Consider the following 26,700-nt stretch of genomic DNA (forward strand, 5'->3'; position numbering starts at 1 on the left):
ATGTTCCTCCTCCTTTAAAAAAAGAGTCATCTAAACATTTTTGTTTCATGAAAGTACGCCTACAAGAAATGTGTAACTAGAGATAAAAATCCATTAAACTTGAGTAGCATAATGGGCATGTGTGAATTGATTTTTCCATCTGTCGATTTACTTAATCCAGATGTTTCAGCACACGCACTTTGATTTTTTACTCGAAGCACATGAAATATTCACAAGATGCGAAGTGTTTACATGTAAATTCGCACATAATTTTTTATGACTTTTTGAAATATGTATTAGTAAGTCTAAACAGGAAAGACTTTTGTTTTCTAGAAAAAAACCTTACTGTAAAATTTAAGAGATTGAAACCATAAGTTACTGGTTGTTTTACTTTTAAAAACTTATCTTGAAATTACAATACAATATACTAACAAGAAAATTGCAAATCAATTTGACTTAAAAAAATAAAATCCACTTTAATCGATTCCGGAATTTCAAGGTCAAGCACGTCCCCAATTATTAGAACAACTTCTTAGGGAAAATTACTCTAGGAATCTTGCATTTTGCATCAGTTCATCTCCTAAAATTTATTCTGTTTTACTTTTTCACATCGAAAAGTCTAGGACGCTTCGATTTTTAGTACTTTTACATTTCACAGTATTTTTAAGATAAGTGAATTTGTAAAGTAAGGAATAAAACTATAGGAACTATAAAACGACAAATAAATTGCATTTTCCCTAAATGCTAATTTTTCATTATTTGATTTACTTATTTATTCTAATCATAAAGTCGTTGTGAAGAACAAGATCAATTGAACGAAATCAGCTACATTAGCTTAAGTGAGTTATATTAACTTACACTTTCAACATTGAATAGTACATGGATGGATTAGGTTAAATAACTATGTTTAATGCCGCGCCCATCGAATGGTGATATATGTAAAGAAATGTTTTATATATAGCGGATCTAATAATAATCTTTATCGAAAATATCTTTTTCTCGATTTTTGCCTCCTCATCCATTTCTTAAAGTCGGAAATAAAACTACAGGATAGGATTTATATTTTCTTTTATTTTTCCATCGTTCACATTTTGTTATAATTTTGAAACCGAAAAGATTTATTCCCGAGAGCAGTATCGCTTTATGAACTAAGCTATAATATCGAATCAAATTTACATCAAACAGAAGGCTTTAACACATCAAACAGAAGGCTTTAACATAAGCTAGGGAAAATTCCAAACATCCCCCGGTGGTAGGGCTATTTTCTCAAAGGGGGGGCCAAACAATGTCAAGCCTAAAAAGAATCAGCATCCCCAAATTTCATCAGACACGAGATGATCCTACAGATGAAGCTGGATGAGTCTTCTTCGTCGAGAGCGCATCTCTCGTTCCTGCTGCCGCCGTCTCCGAGCGGCCCCTTTTCCTATTCGCTCGCGAGTACTTGTCTCTGTGGGGTTTGGAACCGATGACTGGCGTCTCTGAATGTGGGCACGGCGTCTTCTCGTGGCGGGGTTCGGAACTAACGACCAGCGTCTCTAAATGAGGACCCATCCACCTCAAGCTTTCCGTTAGTTGGGAAGAACTGGCATTAACTTCAGGGGTGTTAAAGAGGATTTGAAGTTTCAGATGCTTGACATTGTGCAATGGAGGAAGCATTACACTTCGGATTTCTTCTGGAAGAACCAATGCCTGTGAATATAAAAAATAGCACAATGTCAATGCTCAGTACACATTAGCATGCAAATACTCGATACAAAATACCTATTCAAAAGAATTACTTACCTCGACATTGTTACAGATTAGTGTCAGCGAGTCGCAACGGCCGAAATACCTCAGGAACTTGGCCGCCTTGAGATAGCTCCTCTTTGTGCGGACTCCGAAATCCACTTCCAGTCTTGCACTGGCCAATCTTGTCGAATCTCGTGGACCGATGATGGGAATATTGAGGCCGTCATATTGGAACGAAACTAGATTAGGAGTTTGGGTCTTCACTCTTCTCAGGGAGTCGAATCTAGTCAAGACAAGGTGCTTTAGATTCTTGTGAGTTATCCTGATGCGTTCGGCAGACAGCCTCCCCCTGAGCCTCAAAGTCTCTAGGAGACGAAGCCGAGAAACGGCTTCTCTGATCGTCCTGATTCCGACCACACACAAATCCAATGTAAGCTCCCTCAGGTTTTGAGCGCCATGTACTTGGAGAGTCGACAACTCCCCATCCGGTAAGCCTATGGTCAATGTCGACGTGAAGCTGAATGACATGAGGTTTGGGGCTGAAATCGAAAAGCTATTGACGCGATACATGCCCGACGCCTCAAAAGTCTCGAGCTTCGGTCCGCAGATGAGGAGGTCCCCGAAGTGGGAGTATTCAATCAGCTCCACGCGCCGGAGTGCGGGGCAACTGAGCATCAACTCGTTCAAGACGTCGCTGCTCTCGTCAACTCTGTGTAGTACCAGTTCTTCTAAGCGAGGCAGCCTCGTCTTGACGCCCTTCATGTAGAGATGGCTCACGTGGAGGACAGAGATGGTGTCGGAGACCAAGTCGGGGCATTTGTGATCGTACCATCTTCTGTTGGGATAGTCGACGATGCGGCCGAGCGTAAGGTCTCGGAGATTGAGCCTGGAGGCAATGTCTATCCACTTGGGCAACACGAGACTCAACTTGTCGCCCTTCGAGAAGACTAGCAAGCTCATCGAGTCGATGTTGAGGTCGTGCTCACGGCGCCGCGTGATGTAACCATCCACGTATTCCAGGAAAGTATCATTCTCGATGTCAGCGTCGTGCCCGCCAACGTCTTTGCGCCCGAAAGTTTCCTCGTCAAATTCTAGAGTCGGGAGAGTGTTGAAGGCGTGGTTCCAGTCCTTGGAGAGGATGCTGATTTGCGCTGCAACCCTCGGAGGTAAACATGACATGATCTTTTGAACTATCGGTTGAGGCAAGTAAAGGATGCCATGGACGGAGTCCGATGCATCGATGCGGCCTTCAGAACTCTCCGCCATCATCTGTCGATGTTGACTTCGTTGTTCTAAGCAAATCCTCCCGCAATACAAGAAAGAATGAGAACTGCTCGTTTAAAAAAAAACATGTCAGTTGAACCTATTGTTGTTAAACCATAATTATATAACTTTCTTTTGCTCTGCTACGAGGTTTCCTCATAGGATGATGATGATTCAAGTCCTGTAAATGCTGGACTTACGTGACAGCAAAACCTTACGCAGTGAAATCCTGAAGCGCAGCAAGAACAGGCTTAAAAGAAACACTAGCGACCTTAATGGAAAGAGCTCGCGAGACCTCGATCATTCACTAATAACAGTCGTTCAATCCCCTGGAAGAGCCGCTAAACTCATCGGAAGCCAATGAGTCACGGACAAATTTTATCGAGAATACAAAACCCGCATGCTCATTAAGAAAAACTCAACTGCAAAATACGCACTGACGCTGAAAAATTTCCGATAGCAGGATTAGTTAAGCTACTTCCGAAGACAAACTTTACATCAACAAGAAACCATTGATGGGTAAGCTCATTTACCTTCACCGGTTGCTTTTCCCTTTTTCTTGAATGGAACCCAGAATGCTCCACGAATTGATGAACAGTATCCTCGTCTGTGCACCAACGTTTGCGAGCTGACAACAACTCTTAACTCCTCGGCTCTTCAGAAGGCTCTCTTTTGTGTTAAACACGGGGAAGAGCGGGACTAAATGGTACTGAGCCAACCAGTAAGTTTCCTGAATTATCTCAGCCAATCCGAGCCCTGTCAGGATTAGGAAATACTGCGAAGATTTAGGAAATTTCTGAAAATTTTAAATTTTGGTCGGACGCTTGTGAACCAAGTTTGGTCAACGTCGGATGTTTCCTTTTCTGGTCTTCGGGTTTTTCTATCTGACGCGAGCGCCGTTGCCTGTGATCAAAACGCACGGCGTTTCGAGGTACCTAAGTTCGAGAAGATGTGTTATTAATGGGGAGTTCTGATTTGTATTCCAGTGACTTGGCGACCAAGCAATCAACCGCCACGATTAACTGATTTTCTTTCCTTTTCTATTCTATTGGTAAATTAAATCCTTAGTCGTTCGCTGTCTGTGTTATATCGTATGGACTCTTGTTGTCGGACTTTCTTGTTCGCTCGAAAATATAAATACGAATTTTCGCTATATATCTCTCCCGAAATTTTTTAACAAATTAGCCTTCTCATTGCCACATCGCCCTTTAAAGTTTGCCTAGTCATCATGTCATCTTAACTATAATGGAGGATTTTTACCTCTCTCTCCTGAGATTACCGAAACAGTTGTCGACAGACCTGACACTATGCACAACTTTTATTATCTTCAAGGTGAACTACTAGTTATATGCCTCCTTGTTAAGAAATTATTTTCTAAGACTTCACTATAACATTGTTTCATCAGTAAAACTGCTCTTAAATAATAATTTCACTCAAATGAAACATGAAGATAAAACTGACAATAAAAAACTAAGAAGATATATGTAGTTTTAAATATGGCATACCTAGTGCTTAGTTTAAATATAACTTACAGGAAAAGGTAGGTAACAATATTTCTAATCATTGCATTGCTTATATATACCTCTCATGGATTACAAGTTATGGATATTAATTACTCGCATACCAACTTAACTAAACATTAACATTTATGATTTTCATATTTGTTCCTCTGATCAGGAACGACTGGAAACATAGCCCAATCAATGTGGCGAGACCTGGAAAAATAAGAACTGAGAAACCCTTCGATATCTCATTCCACGGATGCAGTGTTCATGTTTCCAAACCACACATCAATCATTTTTTTTCCCCTGAGATCTCATTTATATAACTGCATTTATGGCTTGCACTGAAAGAGACATTAATGTGGATAGTATGATGAACAATGCCTTCTTATACAGATATAATGGCAGCTCTAACTGGCGAAGAAGGTAGAGTGGTTCGCTAGAGACTAGTGTGAGATGGTACCATGGCCAAAAATTCATCTGCTTCTGGGAATTACTTAAGACGATTCTCAATTCTCAAGTACAAGAAACCGGCCTGATCCGGCTAAGCCAAAATGATGGCCGTAGTTCATGGTTAAACCTTGACATCGCGGGGACATTCTCACTGGATCACGCATGTAGCCGAAAGGAAAACTTTACATATACTCGATGACCACTGAATTAAACGAGGACCCAAGTTGCTTCTCAAATCAACAAGCGATAGAAAGTTGCTTACAAGAAGAAAGGTGCATTAATCACATGTAAGCTACATTTTCAAACTCTTGCACCATACTTACAGATCAAGCACTTGACTTTTTGCAAGAAAAATGAGCAAAATTACAAATGACTAAGATAACAACTTTGTCAATCAGAGACATATAAATAACCAAACCCGAAAAGTATGTCGCTAGCCTGAACAGGAAAAAAAGCTCACTCGTGCACTAGTTTAAGTGCAGCAGCACAGTGAAACAGACCCGGTCAAGGAGGCAACAGAAGCACAATGAACAATAGAATGGATGCTCGGTGCAGGTTAGTCATTACTGTTGCCGATATATTCTCCTTTTCTGTTCCACGGTCGAGTTGCGAAAGACTTCCCGATCATGCTTCTCTTCTCATTTACTCTGCCTTCTTCACATCGATATTCTGGAAAGTAATCCAAAAATGTTTTGCTTCCTAGTGAATCGACTCCATCGAATAGGAAGCTCCGGACCACATTCTATGTTTCATGACAAGAGATAAGTAATTGCAACTCTGAAATGCAATAGAATGTAGATGTAGGAATAGCCGTAAATAGCATTTCTACCTTTGCATGTGTCTCCCCAATTAACCTTTTCAAAAGTTGATAACCCGGGTCCTGGACTCAAAAATCAAATGAGTTGTAGATCGAAAAGGAAAGTCAAAGAAACATAAGAGCAACAGCATTATGTTATATGCACCTAAAACACTTCCAGTAGCTAAAATCTTTGTGAGGCTCTCTTTAAATGCATATTGAAATGCAACTGACATTTTCAATGGATATGGCAGATCACAAAACTTTTTCAGGGGTCCAACTGTGCACATTTGATTTGTTCTGTTCGTTTAGTGCTCCCAAAGTGGCCATAACATCTTCTTATTCTTTGATTAGTGAGCAATACAACCACAGCAAGCTCAAGGCAGAGCAGGTTATGCTTTTGTCTTTAACATTTATATCCAGACATAGGCCATTTCAAGTTTTTAAATCTTTTCTCACGCCTTGAGCTAATTTCACAGTTCCTCCCGTTTTAATATGACTTTGCTTAATACTTTAGACAAACGGTAGTGGCACTGGTCTCTGCATGTGCATGTAAAAAATATAATTCGCAAGCAGACTGTAGATTGCAGGTGACGAAAAGCAAGATAAGATGAAGATATGGGAGGAGATGAGTGGCCAGGTGATCCACCTTTTGTGCTCTCCAAGTCAGATACCGATGCTGCGCTTCACGGTTGGCTATAATTCGAGATGCATCAGTCTCCCTTATTCCTAGGTCCATCAAAACATGCCAAGCCTGAGGACAAAATGAAAGGTCAGAGAGGAAATTAAATTGAGAAATATTATAGTCTGAAAGAAACAAAGCAATCCCATAAAGAGACAATTTATTGAGCAAGGTACCTTGAGATAATCCACGAATGCAGAGTATAAAACGTCGTGCATGTGTTGACTAGACTCAAACCTGGTCCATATGACTATCGGTGAAAAGAATCTCAACGATTCACCCGTTATTTTTCCACCCCATGGTAAAAGCTGCATAAAGTGGTGTTCCCACTGAAGCCTCTAGAAACGGACAGGAAAAGACTATAAACTGTTCAAATGTTACTATAAAACACAACGAACAGCTGACCTCAGCATACTTGAGACCTAAAGGCATCAGGCCTTCATAGTACTTATCTTTGTATTCTTCGTGCTTGATGACGTCATATAGAGGGTTAAGGTCCCTGCAAATGACATATCGGGGCAGATCAGGGAGCCTTATGTACAGAAAACAAAGTTCATATAGGATTGAAGGGGAGACAGGCAGCATTTAGCATCTGCTGACCCCGATGTGCCAATAATTCTCCACACTAACCAAGCAGGATATCATATATTATTTTTCGTATATATTCAACCATTTATAAAAGAACTTAAAACGAATCACTCCTGTTTTGAGAAATATAACATTGCTGAGGTACTTATTGCACGTCCTAACAACAAACTATACACTCCAACAAGATGCTAACTGCTCATTAAGGAGCATTACATATCTCAAGTGGAAGAAAAAGTTCACTGTTGCACATCTAGATTGACAAACACAGTCCAGTATGCCACACCATGCCAATAGATACCAGATAGTTAGATGTCAAATACGTGACTGTTAAAAGCTTCTGCAAAAGTTAGCTCGTGACACTCAAGCAGGAGAGCTACACCGCAACCCATTTCAACTGCCCAACATTTTGTTTAACCAGAAAAGTGCTAGCAGGTTTAAAAGCCAAATGGCATTTAATTTCGGCAGAAAAGCATGCATGGCCACTAATAGGTGAAAAGAAGCATCCTTATACATCTCTTTCTACACATGGATATCACGCACATGCACATGCACATGCAAATTTGATCGAGACATAAAGTTGACCATAGAGCACATGCAAAGTTGCTCAGCACATATAGTTGACCAAAGAGCAAGCAACTGCTGTCATTTTCATCAAATCGTGTTGTTTCTCACGACAAGAAGTAAAAAACAAGAAGAAAGAACTGTTCTTACAGAACAACTATGTTTGTCTCGGCAGCAGTGAAAAAGTTGGCACAGAATATAGGCAGATCATATTCTGGTTCTGGAAACATAGCAAAATCCAAAACCTGCACAGAATATCTTCAGAAGAACAAAATGAGGCAGCTAAACATCATAGCTAATAATGTGTTCAAATAAACCTACTTGAACAACCAATTCATCCTTCAGTACAAGTGGTAAATCTAATTAGAGGACAAGCTTTACACAGAAAGTTTCCATTCGCGAAAAGTCAGAGAATCAACTAATTGCCAAAACTATCAAAATCATGCATCCATAAGGCGCCAACATACCTATAGTTTCAATAGCAAAGGAAGTGAAGCCATAATATCTCAATTAAGCAAAACCGGCCTCATACTCAAGGAAATTTCCTCTGACCATCGTGTTTGACTTATGGGGGCTCTTTTGGAGCTAAAGACCGAAACTACCAGCTACGTTGCTTAAACCCATAAATTTGAAGCTGTCAGTCTAGATTCCTGATTCCTTACAATTAATTGCTTTTGCTGTAACTTGTGTTTGGAGAAGCTTATAGAAACTAAATATCAAGCGGCAAAGATATTAGACAATGATACCCGCAGTCCCTTGCTCCCTTGAATGCGCAAACTCCGAAGCAACCTAATTTTTGGCGCTTTATACGATAACAACTCGATCTCTGTTTCGTCATCCAATGGCTTCATGGAGCTGAACCTTTCCTAAGGACACAAACAAGGACAAGCCTTCATTCACCAAACAGACGGCAAATAGAGCAGACAACCAGAGAGCAACCAAAAACCCGGCAATAAACATTCACAGTCACAACTCTCTCTCTCTCTCTCTCACGCACGCACGCACGCACGCACATGTTGAGCAACATTGTCAGAACTTGAAACAGTGGATAGATGACGAAACAGTGGAACTGATGATAACTCGGAGCTAGCAACGACTGCGTCTGGAGTGCCGACACGAGAAGGTCCAGAATCCAACGCGCGGGCAGGAGGATCGAACTCAAGTTCCCCAGCACGGAGCCGCGAGACCAATTCGAACACCGATTTAAGCACGAAGCCGAGTCGAGACCAATCGTAACCAGCAAAAAGGAAGGCGAAAAGCCGAAAACGATGCGCACCTGCGTAGGAGAAGGGGTCAAGTCCGCGTGGAGCGCCGTCTCGTCGAGACCGAATTGGACGAACTTCCGGTACGAGAGAGCAGAGACGCGAACGGACGGCCTCCCCATCCGCCGAGTGAAGACGCTGCCATTGGCGGCGGCGGCGGCTCCTCCGAGCTTGGTGGATGAGGAGCGGCGGAGGAGAGTGAAGGAGAAGGCGGTGGAGGAAGCGGACTCCATCCGAAGCTAGTGAGCCGTGGACACCATTAGCGGAGTCGTGGTCGGAATCGGACTCTCTCTCCCTCTCTCTCTGTTTTTTTGGTTCTTTTTTTTTTTTTAATCCTAAGGAAATGCTTCCATTCCCTTTCAAGTAGGGGGTCAACTGGTCAATGCTCTGACAGAGGGGGAGATATCTTTTCCCTTCTTTAGCGATAATAATTAATTTTATTAACTGATTATTACAGCTTGAGTTAGAGAGAGAGAGCGCGCACGTGCGAGGAGACAGGACAGTGCCTGAAGAGGGAAGGAGGCGGTCCTGTCAGAGAAACCGAAGCCATGCTTCCACAAGTGTGATGCTTAAGGAGATGCTTTGACGCGAGCATACACGCACGTGTGTGGCGCAATCGAGCATGGTGAGCTTAGGAGAAGGAACATTATAATCGAGTTTTAAAATTTAAAAAAAGTACAATCAGTAGAAGAATTTGTTTAAGTTAATTTGATAAATTTTATGACTTAATAGCACTTTTTGAAAGTCTTAAGACTCAATTGCACTTTCGTGATAAGTTTTAGGACTCAATTGCACTTTTTGAAAGCTTCTTGATAAGTACAAGGCCCGGGAATGGGCTGCTTTATCCTTATAAATGCTTATCTTATTCACGTGAACGTGGGGAAAATTAAAGACAACCTGAGGAAAACAAAAAAGAAATAAAAAAAAGCGTCAAAAGGTTGTGCTTCGCTTTACCTGCGGACCAAGGTCTCCGTGTTTTTGCTTTTACACCAACCCCTTTTTCACACGGTTCGTATTTCTACTCCACCCCTTCAACGATCCAAAAAATTCAATCTTTTATCCACTACTTTTGTTTCAATTTGAATTTCCCCTTCGTGTTTTCTGCTACGATCGCTAAGTACGCATTCCTACTTTGGCATTTCCATAAGTAGGTTTAAGTGAATTTATTACGGTAATTCGAGCATTGGTGAGAAGACTAGGATTAGTGCTAGCAATTGGCATCGTGTTATGTAGAAATAGGGGTATAACATGATTATGTTTGACCTTATTACGATACTTGACAAAGATATCGAATTGCCTCGACACAAACATGGCATGCCTAATGAAGCGAGTCACACGTCATGACACGACTAACACAATTATAAAAAAAAATATTATCGTGTCGGGTATACTAAAACTAATGAGCAGATACTAAATTTAGGTTTGATTTGGTCTATGACTCTAAATCTCAAACCAACCAAACTAAACTAATTGGGAAAAGGACATCATATGTGTCATAACTTTCATATAGCGCTCACTTTAGTATGATAACTTTTTCTAATCACTTGAGTGTCATAACTTATATACAGCGTTCACTCGAGTGCCATAACTTTTTTAATCACTTGAGTGACATATAACTTGAGTATCACAACTTTTTAAAAAGGTTCACCACAAGTGCCGTGTAAAGTCAGATTTCCGATAACTGGGTGAACGTTTTTGAAAAATTATGGCACTCGAGTAATTAATTTAGAGTTATGGCACTCAAATAAACATGATTTAAAAGTCATGGCACTCAAATGAGTGTCGTACGAAAGTTGTGATATTTGTGATGTATTTATCTCAAACTAATTTGGTTTGCATCGAATTTTGAAAACTTTTTTCCAAATCGGGAGACATAATGTCTTGTTGACGTGCGAGGAGTTGTATATAACCATTCCAATGTAAAAACCTTAAAATTTACTGCTCAGTTTCGATTACGATTTATTTTTCCAGATGTTTCTGCCCTTCACCTCAACAACGCAAGACATGTCCGTCATGGATTGAAAATCACTAAAAGCGTGAAAGTTGGATATTTTGTACAGGAGTTACGAAAAATTGAAAGGAGTTCGATCCGTCACATTCGAAACTTCGTTTCTCGAGGGATCGTAGAATCATCCGCACTTCGTTCCCCGGATTCTGATGCTCTCGCGGCGAAGATTATGAGCTCCTGGTGACTTCGCTTCCCAAATCGGTTGCGGAGCCGTGGCTCTATGGAGCTGTGTGTCACGGATTGCTCTGCTTTGAGGACCTCTGCGGCGCCACCTTTCTCTTCAACCCTCTGACCCGAGAAGCCGTCTTGCTGCCGAGCGACCTGTTGCACGAACGGGCTTACCTGGACAGTATCGGAATCGGGGTGGACCGCCTGACCAGCCTGTACAAGATCCTGCGCGTGAGCTATTCTCTCGGTAAAGACCTCTCAGTCCACCCGATTATTAGGGCAGAGGTCCTCGATCAGGGCTCGTGGTCATGGAGGGACACAGTGAGCGCCCCTCCCGACCTCCCCGTCGGAGCCCCCGTGTACGCTGCCGGATCGATCCACTGGAGTGTCGCCGGCGGCGGAGGCCACATTGTCGGGACCTTGTCATTCGACCTCGCAAAGGAGGAGTTTGGGCCTACTCCGTTCCCGGAGCTTCGAGGCACCCGCCTGGTCCGCCTGGTGGACCACCGGGGAGCTCTGGGGCTCATCGACCCCTCGCTTCAGGAGAGCGTGGATATGTGGGTGATGGAGGAGAGCGGGCTGTGGGTGAGGAAGCACAGGATCCCGCTGACGTTGCTGGGATGCGTGTCTAGTCACCAGTTCGGCGAGTTTCTGGGCTGTGGTGGCCGGAAGATGGTGCTCAAGCACCGGAGCGGCCTCTTGAGCTATGATCCGGCGACTGACGAGCTGGAGTACGTGCAGAGGGGCCGCGAGTTGCCGGCCAGAGTTGTAGGCAGCATCACCGTGAGTTTGCTTTCGCCGGCGAAGTTGTGGAATGCGGACAAGGTCCTGTTTTTTTAGTGGGGTTGCGTAAATATGCCCCGATTTAGTTTTGGCACATCGTATTCGGAAAAGAGACATCACCAAGGGGCACCGATTGACGGATTGGAGAGGTACTAAAAGCGTACGAGAATTCTTTAATCTTTTGTTTGGTCGAAAGATGAATAACTACTTTTTTCTTATCAATTGCAATTGTTTATTGTCGACTCTTGTCTTAGTTAGAAGAAGATTAGTTGATGAATTTTGTTCACGAGATTGCATATATTATCCGTTTTTCGAATCGAATTGGCATTGCCGGTTTTCTCTTCTTCTTCTTCTTTTTTTTTTGTGAAAAAATGTACTAATAACAATAGATTAGATATAACAATCCGTACATAAATATTTACAAGTGATCTTAGGTCAAAACAGAGAATCTCAACCAAATCTCGATGGTTCTCTCAACAAAATCGACACCGGAATTTACTGTTGCAATAATATTTTAAAAGTAATTGATAAGTGCGTGAGAATGAGAAATAGACGTGTTAGAGAGATAATAAGGGGTTTCTCTTAAATATTCTAGCAAAAAAAGAAAAAAAAAAGAAAAAGGGATTTCTCTTAAACAATATCTTATTGTAAAGATATTTGATAATTCTGTTGATTCTTTGAGTATCTCTCAAGATTACGCCTATATCTTGATTAATATATTATCTTAGACAGTCATCTAATAAAAATAGGCTCTTGTATTCTTCTTCAACATATATCGAATATACAAATCTTTCCCGATCCTCCCTTTCACATCTCTTATTCCTAGAATTAAATCAACCGGAAAGAAAAAGAAGAGGGGATAGATAGCTCTTAAACTTAGGATTGCACTTTCATCGATAGACACCACAGCTGGTTTTTCGGCCGAACTTTGGGCACACGGAGGTGGCTTAGCTCTAGTCTATTCTCTTTGGAATATAAGATGTCATCCAAATAGGACTAGACGCAAAAGCAATCGCCACAATATATGAGTTCGCCCAAAAATGTAATACAATGTCGTTAGCGTCGTTAGCATCGTTAGCATCGGCTGCTCCATCTACCTCACACCTTACAAAAATAACGCGACCAAAGGTGTACGTTACGTAGCCAAATCAGGGCGCGATTCCGCAAGGAACCTCGCCATCCATGAAACTCGCGATCCTACTGCATTGGGTTCATATAGGATAATGCATTTTGCCAGAAGGGCAAGGTTGCGGAAAGGTCCGCAATTTCTGACGATTTCGAACTTGTTTTTGTTACGATAGCATGAAGAGCAGAATATAGAAGTCAAAGCATATAAATGGTCAAAAATGAAAAAAAAAATCATAATCTTCCATACACAAAATAAGGAAACAAACAAAGACGTCTGATAAGTGATAAGTGATATGGCAGCGCCGATAACGTGACTTATCAAAAAGATTTTTTCCTCTTTTCTCATTTTAGATGGAAATTAATTACAAATATGGCATTTGTAGATAAATCCTACAGTTGAGAACATAAGAAATCTCAGAGTTAGGGATAATATCACGAAAAATCCCAAACTGATACACCTGTGACAAATTTACCAAAAATTAATTTTTTAATAGCCAAAATCCCAAACCGGTACATTTGCGACAAATTCGCCTCCCGTTAGTTTCCGTTAAATTGGATTAATACAATGAAAAATCATAAATTGGTACACCCGTGACAAACGAAGGGTAAAACCCAAACTGGTACATTTGGTCACTACCACGTGTCATCAAACCCAGTAATCTGATGATAAGATTTAACGGAAACTAATGAAGGGTAAATTTGTCATAGATGTACAAGTTTTGGCTTTTTTGTAATGAAAAAAATAATTTGGAGTAAATTTATCATGAATATACTGATTTGGGTTTTTTGTTGTATCAACGCATATATTTAAGAAATGAAAGATTCGTGATTATGTAAACAAACCAGAACACAATTTTCTTCAATGCTCTCGCCAATGTCGACCTGTAACTCCTCTCGGCGTAAAACGTCGACGATGAGTTCACTCCCTCTCGACCTCCACCACAACGTCCTCTCTCGCCTACCCGCCATATCGCTTCTCAAGTTGAGGTCTGTCTGCAGAAAATGGCGCGACATGATCGACGATCTGCACTTCGCCGCCATGCACGCCACCAGCAGCGTCGAAAGTCCCCGGATTCTGCTGCTTCCGGACCCGAGACACGACGCGGATTCCCAATTCGCGGTAAACGATGAGTTCCTGGTGACGTCGCTCTCCAGATTGGCCGAGAGGACGTTGCTCCACGTGACTGGAGCTTCATGTCACGGCTTGGTCTGCGTTCAGGACTTCCGCAACGGCGCTACCCATCTCTTCAACCCTCTGACCCGAGAAATCGCCTCGTTGTCGAGTGTTGACCCGTCGCGCGAGCCGCGGGGCTGTTGTGTGATCGGAATTGGGGTTGACCACCTGACCAGCCGGTACAAGATCGTGCGCATGAGATACTTTATCGACCGATTTAGGGCAGAGGTCCTCGATCAGGGCTCGCGGTCATGGAGGGACATAGCGAGCGCCCCTCCCGCCCTCATGTTCATACGCCCCGTGTTCGCCGCCGGATCGATCCACTGGAAAACCACCCCCAGAGGCGTGGTCAGGATCTCTTCCTTCGACGTCGCAAAGGAGGAGTTCGCATGGACTCCGTGCCCGGAGCTTCAAAACGCCCACCTGGTGGATCTCCGGGGAGCTCTGGGGCTCGTCCACTGCTCGCACGGGGAGAGTGTGGACGTGTGGGTGATGAAGGAGAGTGGGCGGTCGATGAAGGAGTACAGCGTCCGGGTGAGCCAGCCGTTGCCGCCGACCAATCACTTCTTCTTTAAAGTTCTGAGCTGTCGTGGCCGGAAGATCGCGCTCAGCTTCTACGGGAGATGCTGGTTATACGATGCTGCAACTGACGAGCTGAAGGATGTGCGGAGACCCGGCGCGGCGCCGGCCATTCTTGTGGGCAGCATCACCGTGAGTTTGCTTTCGCCGGCGAAGTTGTGGAATAGTGGGGTTGCGGAAATAAAAGAGACATGATCATGTGGCGGTGAGGTACTAAGCGCACGAGCATGTTTTTTATTTTTTTATTTGGTAGAAAGAAGAATAATCACTCTGTTTTTTTTATTAGCTGCAATATTATTATATCCTCGAGGTTGATGAATTTGTCCATGAGATTGCATATATTATTATTGTTCGTTTTTTAATTTTTCACATTCTACCCCATTTCGAGTCAAATTGGCTTTGCCCACGTTGGAAAATCGAGGTTTTTCTTTTCCGTGAAAAAGCGTACTAAGTCAATAAATTTGGTATTAGCTTGAGCCCAGGAAAATTATCCAAAAAGTCATAAACTTATTATACTTTTGCCAATTCAATCCTAAATCTTTCAACTTTGTCAATTGAGTCCATCTGGCTAATTTTGATCGGAAATCGCTGATGTGGATGTTAGACGGTCACGTGGTGCTGATGTGGATATTTTAAAATAATATTTAATAATTTATGCTTTTTTTCTTTTTTTCCTTTTCTCTCTTTTTTTTTTCTAGTTCTGAAATTAGGGCTGGCGAGGGTGGTTGAGTCGTGGCCCTCGCCCAGATTTAGCGAGGGTGTCGCGACCCTCGCCGAAACTGGGCGAGGGCTGCAATGCCCTCACCTAGAGCCGGTGAGGGTCGGCCGGCCGGCCACCCTCGTCGGCCCTAATTTCAGAACCAGAAAAAAACATTAAAAAAATCATAAAATTATTAAAATATTATTTTAAAATGTCAATGTTAGTGCCACGTGGCCGTCCGGCGTCCACGTTAGCAATTTCTGGCCAAAATTGGCTGGATGGACTCAATTGGCAAGAAATGAAAAGATTTAGGACTCAATTGGCAAAATTGAAAGGTTTAGGACTAAATTGGTAAAAGTGCAATAGGTTTATGATTTTTTGGATAATTTTCCCGCTTGAGCCCAAATTTATTGAGGGGGTCCAAATGACAATTTTATAGCTTGCCGAGTGAGCGTAGAATCAAACTCTGATGTGTCCAATTCACATATATGTAATGTTGCTTTCGCGATCTCGGGGGAAAAGTGCCATAAAAGTCTTAAACCTTTTGTATTAGTGCCAATTTAGTCCTAAACCTTTTTTAGGTGCCAATTCAGTCCTAAACCTTTTGCATTTGTGTCAATTTAGTCCTAAACCTTTTTTTGGTACCAATTCAGTCCTAAACCTTTTAAATTGGTTCCAATTCAGTCCTAAACCTTTTGTTTTTGTGCTAATTTAGTCCTTCCGGCCAATTTTGACCGGAATTTGCCGACGTGGATGCTTGCCGGCCAACGACCGGTCACCGGCGCCGACGTGGCACTGACGTGGACAAATTAAATAATATTTTATTGAATTTTTATTTTTTTCCTTTTTTTTCTTTTTTTTTTGGGTTTCTCCTTCCTCTGGCAGGTCGCCGGTCCGGCGACCGGCCAGAGGCCAGAGGCTGGCGAGCTCGACCTCGCCAAATCCGGCGAGGTTGGGCCTCGCCCAGCCGCCGGCGAGGCCGCCCTCCCCAGTGGCCGGCGAGGTTGAGCTCGAGCTCGCCGGCCAGAGGAAGGAGAAACCCAAAAAAAAAAGTGGAAAAAAAAAGAAAAAAAGGAAAAAAATAAAAATTCAAAAAAATATTAAAATATTATTTAATTTGTCCACGTCGGCGCCCGTGACCGGTCGCCTGCCGGCAGGCGTCCACGTCGGCAAATTCCGGTCAAAATTGGCCGGAAGGACTAAATTGGCACAAAAACAAAAGGTTTAGGACTGAATTGGCACCAATTTAAAAGGTTTAGGACTGAATTGGCACCAATTTAAAAGGTTTAGGACTGAATTGGCACCAAAAAAAGGTTTAGGACTAAATTGGCATCAATGTAAAAGGTTTAGGACTGAATTGGCACAAAAAAAAGGTTTAGGACTAAATTGGCACTAATGCAAAAGGTTTATGACTTTTATGGCACTTTTCCCCGATCTCGGTATAAAACAAACACTAATTTTCTTTTTGTTGTATGTGTAATATCTCCGCCAAATCTTGATGGTTGTTTTGACCAAATCGACACTAGACATCTAAATTAGCGATGAGTTCTCTAAAGTAATTGATAACAGATTAAAAGGAGAAATATATCGACAAAACCAACAAACATTGCTCTTATAATTCGAATTGCACTTTCATCGGACTCCTCCTTAATAAGGCTTCCGTAGATGGATGGATGGACAGACGCCATAACTAGTATTGCGGATGAGTTTTGGGCACATAGAGATGGCTTAGCTATAGTCAAATCTCTTGGAATTTAAAATCTCCAAACTAGAAAATTAAAGGAAGAGTTTATCGGCTGCTGTATCCATCACCATCCATGGAAGTCATTATCCTAACTTGCAAGCCGACCTACAAGCTGATTGCTCATGCTATTAGCCGATCTTGAATTTGTGATACAAATTTTGTGGAGCAATTACTGAAAAAGTCGAAAACCAATTATGCAGATGCCAATTCAGTTTTTAAACTTTTTAATTTAGCCAATTTAGTCATAAGTCTTTTGGCAATTTGCCAATTGAGTTTGGCGCTAACATGGACAATTTTTACAATTTTTTTAAATTGTATTTTTTGAATTTTATTCTCTTTTTTTTTTTTTTCATTTTGGTCTGTGAGGGTTGCCGACAAGGCCCCGGGAGAGGCAGCCCTCGCCTATATCTTGACGAGGCCTTCACGCCCTCGCCAACCTCAATGAATAAACAAAGAAAATAAAAAATTATATAAAAGCTCAATTTTTGAAAAAAATTGCAAAAATTGTCTATGTCAGCGTCGGTCATGCCACGTAAGACATACTACATAGGATAGCCGGCGTCCAAATCAGTGATTTCCAGCCAAAATTGGCTGGAATGATTTGGTAAATTGTCAAAAGGTTTAGAGATTAAATTTGCCAAATTAAAAAGTTTAAGATTGAATTTTGGTAACTTCCCCCAACTTTTGTTTTTTTTTATCTACTATTCAATATATTTAAGTTCAAACATGGAAAAGTAGTTAAAGAAAAACATCTCAAATATTTTTTTCAATGATATAGCTAATTTTGAAAATATTTTGGTAGTAAATTTATGGAAAACCGTTTAATTAAGAATATATGCCCCGTTGGATGTGTTTCATCTTTTCAAAATACGACTTATGTCGTTAGAAATTTCACTATTAAAAAGAAATCTGAGGTTGATTTTGGTTACTCGTTAGTATTCATAATGTGCGGTATAGCTTATTTTATTGCACAAAAAGATTACTCGATTTCAATATATTATAAATGAATTACTGATAAAAAAAATTCACTAATATATATTTTTAAAAATTAAATTCAAACGGTAGCATACAAACTATCATTAATGTCAGAAAATCTAATCCAAAAAGTTTAAACTTTTTTAACATCTCGTCCCACTCACGTGCAAGAATGTTTAACAAGTGCCATAGAAACTGACCCCTAATCGTCAAAAAAGGATTTCTTTCCCCTTTTATATATGTTTTTCAGATGGAAATTGAATTATATAAGTGCTCGTGGATACTACCAACGGCTGAGAACATAGAAATCTCCGAATCGGTGCACTTCTTTCGCAATAACATCATATAAACAAAACCAGAATAGTGTCTTCTTCTTCGAAGCTCTCATTGTCAATGTCGAGCTATCATGCGAGCTCGCTGCCTCTCGACCTCCTTCGCAACGTCCTCTCTCGCCTACCCACCATATCGCTCCTCAAGCTCAGGTCCGTCTGCAGGGAATGGCGGGACGTCATCGACGATCCGCACTTCGCCGCCACGCACGCCACCTGCGACTTCGAGAGTCCCCGGATTCTGCCGCTCCCGGGGCCGAGCCGCAGCGCGGAGCGCTGGTTCGAGGTGGACGATGAGTTCCTGGTGACTTCGCTCCCGAAGTCGGCCGCCAGGTCGTGGCTCTAGGGAGCCAGAGCTTCCTGTAACGGGTTGCTCTGCTTCGACGACCTCTGCGATGGCACAATCTATCTCCTTAATCCTCTGACGGGAGAGATCGTCTCGCTGCCGAGCTGCATCGACCCGTCTCGCGAACGGAGGCACCCGCACAGGATTGGAATCGGGGTTGACCGCCTGTCTGGCCGGTACAAAATCGTCCGCCTGAGCTGCTCTGTGGACCGCACAGTCCGCCCGACTAGAGCACGGGTCCTCGATCAGGGCTCGCGGTCATGGAGGGACATAGCGAGCGTCCCTCCTGGCCTCCTCCTCGGTGGCCCCGTGTTCGCTGCCGGATCGATCCACTGGGAAGCTGCCGGAGAAGGCGGCCTCATCAGGATCTCGTCATTCGACATCGCGAAGGAGGAGTTTGCGTGGACTCCCCGCCCCGAGCTTCGAGACGCCCACCTGGTGGACCTCCGGGGAGCTCTGGGGCTCGTCGACCGCTCCCGCCAGGAGAGAGTGGATGTGTGGGCGATGGAGGAGGGCCGGCAGTGGGTGAAGCGGTACAGCGTCCGGCTGAACTCGCCGTGGCCCGTGGACAGTCACTGGTTCCTTACCGTTCTGGGCTGCGGTGGCCGGAAGATTGTGCTCAAGTACTTGGAGAACCTGCTGCTCTATGATCCGGCGGCTGACAAGCTGGAGTGTGTACAGAGATCCGGCGACGCACCGGCCGGACAGGCTAGCAGCATCACCGTGAGTTTGCTTTCCCCGGCGAAGTTGTGGAACGCGGACAAAGTCCTGCCTTGAGTTGCGTAAATATTTTCGTATATTATTTCATTCGTTTTGGTTTTCCACGCTCTACACACCCGTTTTGAACCGAATTGGCTTTACCTTCGTTGGTACTTCCTTGATTATTTGTCAAAGGGCGCTAATTACAGATTGTGTTCGTGATCTCGGGACAAAACTGACAATCCTTTACCCTTTGTTGTAAAGGTGAGTATGGTTCGAATGAGTGATTTCCACCATAAAACTGAGATCCGTCCACTGAGGACCGGTGCCGCAAAATTGTAACCGGGAACCACCTGTTGATTCCATAGATCCACTCGGAACCGGACCGCATTCACCAAGCTTCACGCACATAGATGTGATTGAAAGCGAGAGAGGGAGGCGATGAGCGGCCGTGAGTTGATAGGAGTTGAGAATCACAACGATGGGCGTTGAGCTTGAGACTCGAGATCATAAGTGAGAGATAAAGAGATGACTTAGACAAAGTGAGAGTGAGACGAGCACTTAGTTGATGGGCGTTGAGCTTTAGATTACGATTTTGGGATTTTAATTTTTCTTAAGATGTTTTCTTTTTTTTTTTGGTTGGAAATTTTTAATTAAATTCCCATGTTTTTCTCTCCCATTGAACTTTTCATCTTTTAACTTAACAAAAAATTCACAAATTTGATTTTACACCCATACAATTTAAAACTTTAGCTTTCCCATTATTTTACTTTCTTTTTAGAATTTAACTTTCGAATTTCATCTTCAATTAGTTACTTTTAGTTCCACACATTATTAACTTTCTCTATTACGTGAATGATCCGAATCGCTTCTTCTTTTTTCTTTTTAACATGTACATCTAGGCAATAAATGGAATGAAATGCGTTAATCAATATAAGGTCAGTCCGTTGTCCATCGTCGTCATTCGTGTATGAAAGATCATTTATGATCTATGTGATTACATGAATATGATCACTCTCCAATCTATAGAAGCGATTCATGTTCCGCGAGTAAGGTTTATTGATTATACATGGAAAAGAAAATGTAACGTGTAAGACCCAAAAATGATCGCCAACTGGCCTAGCACACGGCCGAAAACTAATGATTGAAGGAAAAATTCAAGAGTTAAAGTGGGTGGGACTCATATTTTAACTAATATTTAATGGATCGGGTGATATATGAATTGTCTAAAATTTAAAATATAGATGGGAAAGGATCTAATAAAGCAAAGTCCAATTCATTCGTCATAAGTTCCAATGGATTTGGCCCTTGTGCTTCTGCACGAGTGGCTTCTTCCTTTGGGCTTTTACATAAACTCTATTTAGGACCCGTTTGGCAACTTGCTAAATAGTAAAAATTTTTATTCTTTTGTTCCCAGAATCAGTTTGGGAGCAGAAATCCGTTTGTTAAATTTTTGTGTCCGGGTACAATTTTGCAAAAAATTGTTCATAGAATCAGTTTTGGAACAGAATCAAGAAGCAAAAAAAAGTAGTTTCTTGATTCTGGAACAATTTTTCCATTTCTCATTCTTCTTGATTTTCTTATTTTTTTTGGTTTGTTGTTGTTCTTCGGCCTGCCACCTGCCGGCCGCCGGCCATTGACCACAGGCCAGGGCCGGCGAGAGCGTCGCGGCCCACATCGGTGGCCTGCAAGGGCTGCTTGCGGCAGCAACGACGAGGCCGGCCTCGCCTTGGCTGGGCGAGGCTCGACCTCGCGCAAATCTGGGGAGGCCGACCTCGCTGTTCCCTGCCTAGCCAAGGCGAGGCCGACCTCGCCATAGTGACCAGCAAGGGCGGTGGCGAGGGCCGCGACGCCCTCACTAGCCCTGGCCTGTGGCCGGTTGCCGGCGCCGGTGACCGGCCATGGCCAAGGAAGGGAAGGGAAATAAAGAAAAAAAAGAAAAAAATGGAAAAAAAATAAAAGAAAGAAAGAAATATTATTCAAAATATTATTAATAAAATGAAATTTTGTATAGTTACCAAATGCATTTCTGTTCTTATTCTATTCTAAGAATATAAATTTTGGGCAGTTACCAAACGTCTTCAAATGCTTAGAAATTATTTTCGGGCACCGAATAAAAAAGAATCATTTCTGAGCAGAATCTGTTCCCGGGTACAGAATGGTTGCCATGCGCAGCCTTACAGTCAAAACAAAATTTAAGAGTTTTGACAAGTTTCACGCCATTAAAAGATGAAAAGGAGTGAAAAAGGTCCCTTCATTTTATGTTTTTAGATGGGGAAATTGTTCAAAAAATTGCAAACTTATTGTATGATGATTAATTCAATCCTAAAGCTCAATTATGTCAATTTAGTCTTAAAATTTTTGACAATTTGCCAATTTAGTCATAAACCTTGCAATCGTGCCGATTCATTCATTGTTGATGTGGATGCCAGCCGTCCTACGTGGCACGGTCGGCCGCCACGTAGACAATTTTTTACATTCTTTTTAATTTGTCCGATTTTTTTTTATAAATTTTGTGAAATTTTTTTAAATTTTTTTGAGTCAACCTTGCCGGCCATCACCGAGGCATAGTGATTGATCATGCTATATTTTTATAAATTTTGTGAATTTGTTATATGATTCCGGGCCACGAGCTGAGGGGAGTATTTTTTTTGCAAATCTTTTTGTCATGCTATTTTTAGATTTAACCCAAATTCTATTTCAACCTTTAACAAAGCCAAAGTTTGGTTTTTAAGCCAATATAAATGGGCTCCAAAATCTTAACTTTTAATAATCGATGCTAAAGTACCGATTACTAAACTTTAGGATAAGGGATGTGGTTCTACTAGCGCAAAAAAGATATGTTTGTCGTATCTTTATCGACCCAATTGGCGAAAAGTCCGAACAAAACTAGTTACATCCGAATATACTTGTGATTTAAAGATTCTAATTCATGTGGATTCTCAATTTTATCCACTTCAATTTTTCCTTAGTTAAAATGATTTTCTTCAGTGAAATAATTTCATATTACAATCAGGTGAAATCCAAAGTAGAAAAATAAAATATATAAGGCATAAAGAAATTAGCTATCGAATTAGCTACGTTTGTTCGACTTCTTTTGTTTTCATTTATTCATTTCATTTTTCAATTCTTATTTAAACGTGAAGAGAAATTAGAAAAAAAGCCATTGATATCGCTCTTGCGAGAGATTGGAGAAGAGGAGCGCTTGAATTTGACACCATGTATCTCGGCTTCCGTTTTGTACCTCAATTTGATGGAGAAGGTGAAAGGAATGCCGATACTGCCCGATCTTATTTTCGAGCACGATATCTACGAAGAGAAGGAGCCATGGAAGATGTTCGATCCGGCTTGCGACAAAATTATCTCAAGTTTTCAGGACACGGAACAAGATCAAATAGAGGGTTCAGAGGACCGCCGGTCAGAGACTTGGAAAGGCCAAAATAGGGCGGAAATCAAGAATGCACAAGGCGACCCAATTGGTTCAAGATGACTCTTTTCGTTCGAAATGAAGAGTCCTTCGAGGAAGAAGGATGGTAAAGCTACCAATCATATTTGGATCATATACACATTACATCCCAGAGATGTAAGTTCATTTTTCTCTTCCTCTTGTTAACGGTGGTAACAATTGTGTGATTAATACTTAATCTCAATTCCTAGGCTGATAGACCCGCCGTAGACCCATCTTAATCTATATTTGATAGGTTGAGTTGTTCTATAAGTTAGGTATACCCAGTAAATGGGTCATAAATGGGTTTGATATATGTATTAAATAGGTTCACGACTTATTTAAACCTAACCCATCTCTATAACTCTCTCTTTATTCTCTCTCACTCTCATTCGATCTCACGCTTTCATCTCATTTTGGGTAACGATATGAGTGGTGTATGTGTTGTGTGGATCACTAGATTTGTATTACATAAAAATGAGTCAAAACGGGTTAAATAAGTCAATTTCGAATGGGCAATTTTCAAATCGACCCGACCGACCCGTTTGACAAATTTATGGGCCATAGTCATATATAATTGTAGTCAATTGTTATGCCCTAATTTGTAATGAATTTCTTTTCTCTTCTGGGTTTTGCCGAGGATACAAGGAAAAAAGTAGCGTTTTCTGTACTCGTGAAAATTTTTTGAGGTCACGTGCGAACTTCTGCACGAAACAAACGACCTCGGAAAAACTCCGTAGGTTTTCAGACCACGTGCGTTCTCGTACTCGTAGTCCCACTTGCATGAGGAAGCTCAAGGGCAAAATCGACTTGGACTGCATTCATTCTTCGTCGCTGATGAAGTGACCAATTCTTCCCGATTGCCATTGGAATCCAGAGCTTCCAACCCAACGCAGAAACAGATGGGTGATAAAAGAGAATTCGTGAATTTTCTTTCTGGAGAAATCGAAAAGCTGTCCAATTAGTATAAGAGAATTAATTAAATCGACTTAAAAATTTGAAATGATAATGAGGTTACCACACTTCACGAGAAAAAAGGGAGAACACCTCTTTCGATTCAAGGAGGCAAATCATCACGATAAATATATCCTGAGATCACGACATGACGCATCGTGACGAAGAGGAATGGACGATTCGGTTAGCATGGTGAAATCTAATAGAGTTGCGATTTTTCTAGACCTAGAAAGCCTTTCAAAAAACTTAGATCGATTGTTCTTTATATAAGGTCACTCGACATTGTTAGAAGGTGTACATGCACGTTTTCCACGTTTTGCATGCGGTCAGCTTGCAGGGACCCTGATATGGTGTCTTTTTCCACGTTTTCCACGTCACAAAACGTGACACAGTGTTCTTGTTCGGTTCTGTCTTTTTCCTGTAATGGTGTTTTTCTTTGCCAAAAGTACTAAATGTCGTTCTTGTTCAATGCAGCAAACCGGCTATGTATAGTGTGTCGTCAGAAATAACGATGCACTGGATGAAAGCAGGAGGAAATTCGTTGTTTGTTATGATGCAATGCCGCTTGATCTCTAGGAGACTCGACAAGCGAAGACCATGCGCTTGGTGGACACCGATTCCTCCGTTGCCGACGATAATTTGCCCATGTTGCCGCCTTCTACTGCAGTTCGCCACCAAGAGATTGATCCGCAAGCTAACAAAATGTCTCTCGTCTACAACCATGACGTTTCCACTGTGGATGAATCAACCTCGTCGAGGTGCTTCTACATTGTTTATTGCCGGGAGGCTGATGAACAAGTGCAATGCCTTTGAGCACGACACTCTCATTCACCACGGATGGTTCGAGCTCCTTGACGCCTCCTGCAACTGTTCACCAGGAGATCATTGGATCGGCAAAAGCGAAGCCTTCTGTCGACAGCCGCTACGATGTGGCTGATATGGACGATTCTACCTCATTGCCAGTCTTGGAGAATTGCTCGCCAGTAGACTGATCGACGAGCAGACACCGCACCTTTGGTTAGCAACCATGACGCTTCCACTTAGCTGCGTTTGGGAACATTTTGGGGGAAAGTCTTTGGAAAATTGTAAAGGATTTTAAGTTAAAGGAGTTTTTCAAAATACAAATTATGTTTGGTAAGTTGTAATTTAAAAATTCATTGCAAAGCAACTTTGCGTAAAATAATGTTTGGAAAAATTATTCTTGCAAAGTACTTTTTTATTTTTTAATAAAGAAAAGTTCGAACCCTTCGCCGGAGCCGAAGGGCAAGCGGGTGCCGACGACCCAGATCTGGCGCCGGCGGCCGTTGTCTGAGGTCGTTCGACCCCCGACATGGGTCGCGAAACCTAGGCGAGGGCCGCCGACAACCCAGATCTAGCGCCGCACGACTGTCATATGAGGTTGAACGACCTTAGGCAGCTCCCGGCGACCACCGACGAGGGCTGCTTGGGTTTCGCGATGCTAGGTTGCTCGACCCCAGGCGGCCCTCGTCGGTGGTTGTCGGGGGTTGCCTGAGGTCGTTCAACCTCAGACGACGGCCGCACGGCGCCAGATCTGGGTCCCTGGCGGTCCTTGAAGGTCGTCTAGGTAGCACAACCTCAGCCGGCTCTTGCTTGAATCACGCGGCACCTCTCCGAGGTCGCGCAAGTTCCCGATGAGGGCCGTCTAGAGGTCGCGTGACCTCATGTGGCCCTCGCCTGGGTCGTGTGGCCCCTCGCAGCGGTCGTGCGACCCCAAGCGACGGTTGCTGGGTTGCGCAACCATGCCAGTCCCCCTCCGGCCCGTCGCCGTACCCTTACAGCCACGCGGCCACGCCGGCCGAGCTAAGCGGAGAAGATGATGAACAGTGATAAACGAGGCCAAAACCGAAAAATCAAAAAATAAATGAGGGAAGTTTTGGAAGAAATTTTTTGTACTTACCTGGGAGTCTTACATGCTGAGAAAGTTGAAAGCCTAAGGGAGACTAGGACCTGCCTTGGCTTTCAGCCTCCACAAGGCTCACTTTTGCTGAATAAGGTTTTTAAAATTGTTCCCAAACACCCAATTTTAGCTCAAAGGGCTATGGATGCCCAAAGTGGCTTGGGAAAGCCATTCCCAAACGCACCCAAATTTGTGTCATCCAACCTCGTTGCCACCTTCGACGAGTGTTCAGCAAGAGACTCAGCAACCAAACACACAATGGGCTTTGTCGACAACGATGATGTGTTCGTTGTGGATGATGATTCAACCCCGTTGCCGCCTTAGACGACTGTTTAGAACCAAGAGATTATCCAACAAGCAAACTCAATGCCTTTCATCAGCAACCATGACGCTTCCGCTTTGGATTGTCCAGCCTCATTTCCGCCTTCTATCACCGTTCACCACGGGACCGACGAACATGTAAGCACAATGCCTTTCGTCAACGACTATAAGTCGTCCACCATAGATGATTCAACCCCATCGACGCCTTGTACCAACTATTCACTACGAGGCCTTCCATCAGCAGCTATGGTGGAGCTTTTCCCTCAAACTATGACTGGTTCACTAGCTTCTGATGGCGATGCAACCCGCCCGAGGCGACGGCAACCGCACGAGCAAATGAAGACAGAGATTTCCCTGATGGACTCAACCAGATGATAAGCAACAGCATCGTGGAAGATAGACTGATCCTCTCCGACGATGAGCTCTTCTTCGATAACAGTGACGCTGCCTTCCCTTCCGGTGAATCAGATCCCGCCCTTGCATCTGCACTCCAAGGCTCCATAGTCAATCAGAGTTCATTATTCCCTCCGTTATGGGATTGAGGCCATAGTCAAGCAAGTCGCCAATGGTCGGCGTGGACTTTTTCGCCCCACCTGTAAATAAAATGACGGTCTC

At 42.7% G+C, this 26,700-nt stretch overlaps 5 protein-coding genes across 5 annotated transcripts; 3 read left to right on the forward strand and 2 right to left on the reverse strand.

Annotated features, from left to right (window-relative positions):
• Positions 1 to 1,216: 1,216 nt before the first annotated feature.
• On the reverse strand, positions 1,217 to 3,048 carry LOC115678119 (F-box/LRR-repeat protein At1g06630-like). Its single transcript, XM_030601430.2, has 2 exons — positions 1,762 to 3,048; positions 1,217 to 1,668 (listed from the first exon to the last, which is right to left on the reverse strand). Exons 1-2 carry the CDS (start codon positions 2,974 to 2,976, stop codon positions 1,303 to 1,305), a joined length of 1,581 nt encoding a protein of 526 aa, XP_030457290.2. The 5' UTR covers positions 2,977 to 3,048; the 3' UTR covers positions 1,217 to 1,302.
• A 2,135-nt stretch (positions 3,049 to 5,183) lies between these two features.
• On the reverse strand, positions 5,184 to 9,139 carry LOC115677693 (phytochromobilin:ferredoxin oxidoreductase, chloroplastic). The gene is made up of 8 exons (XM_030600897.2): positions 8,829 to 9,139; positions 8,299 to 8,418; positions 7,703 to 7,797; positions 6,809 to 6,902; positions 6,580 to 6,711; positions 6,371 to 6,475; positions 5,755 to 5,805; positions 5,184 to 5,667 (listed from the first exon to the last, which is right to left on the reverse strand). The coding sequence occupies exons 1-8, from the start codon at positions 9,045 to 9,047 to the stop codon at positions 5,482 to 5,484; spliced, it is 1,002 nt and encodes a 333-aa protein (XP_030456757.1). The 5' UTR covers positions 9,048 to 9,139; the 3' UTR covers positions 5,184 to 5,481.
• A 1,551-nt stretch (positions 9,140 to 10,690) lies between these two features.
• Positions 10,691 to 11,830, forward strand: LOC115678126 (putative F-box protein At5g62660). The gene is made up of 2 exons (XM_056313353.1): positions 10,691 to 10,697; positions 10,989 to 11,830. The coding sequence occupies exons 1-2, from the start codon at positions 10,691 to 10,693 to the stop codon at positions 11,828 to 11,830; spliced, it is 849 nt and encodes a 282-aa protein (XP_056169328.1).
• A 1,984-nt stretch (positions 11,831 to 13,814) lies between these two features.
• Positions 13,815 to 14,977, forward strand: LOC115678135 (F-box/kelch-repeat protein At3g23880-like). Its single transcript, XM_030601452.2, has one exon. The coding sequence runs from the start codon at positions 13,815 to 13,817 to the stop codon at positions 14,847 to 14,849; it is 1,035 nt and encodes a 344-aa protein (XP_030457312.1). The 3' UTR covers positions 14,850 to 14,977.
• Positions 14,978 to 18,466: 3,489 nt separating this feature from the next.
• On the forward strand, positions 18,467 to 19,525 carry LOC115678145 (F-box/LRR-repeat protein At2g43260-like). Its single transcript, XM_030601464.1, has 2 exons — positions 18,467 to 18,706; positions 18,749 to 19,525. The coding sequence occupies exons 1-2, from the start codon at positions 18,467 to 18,469 to the stop codon at positions 19,523 to 19,525; spliced, it is 1,017 nt and encodes a 338-aa protein (XP_030457324.1).
• Positions 19,526 to 26,700: the final 7,175 nt, after the last annotated feature.

The sequence above is a fragment of the Syzygium oleosum genome, unplaced genomic scaffold, assembly GCF_021117445.2.
Source record: "Syzygium oleosum isolate NSW1041296 unplaced genomic scaffold, Sole_v2.1 Sole_v2.07, whole genome shotgun sequence".
Classification (NCBI taxonomy): Eukaryota; Viridiplantae; Streptophyta; class Magnoliopsida; order Myrtales; family Myrtaceae; genus Syzygium; species Syzygium oleosum.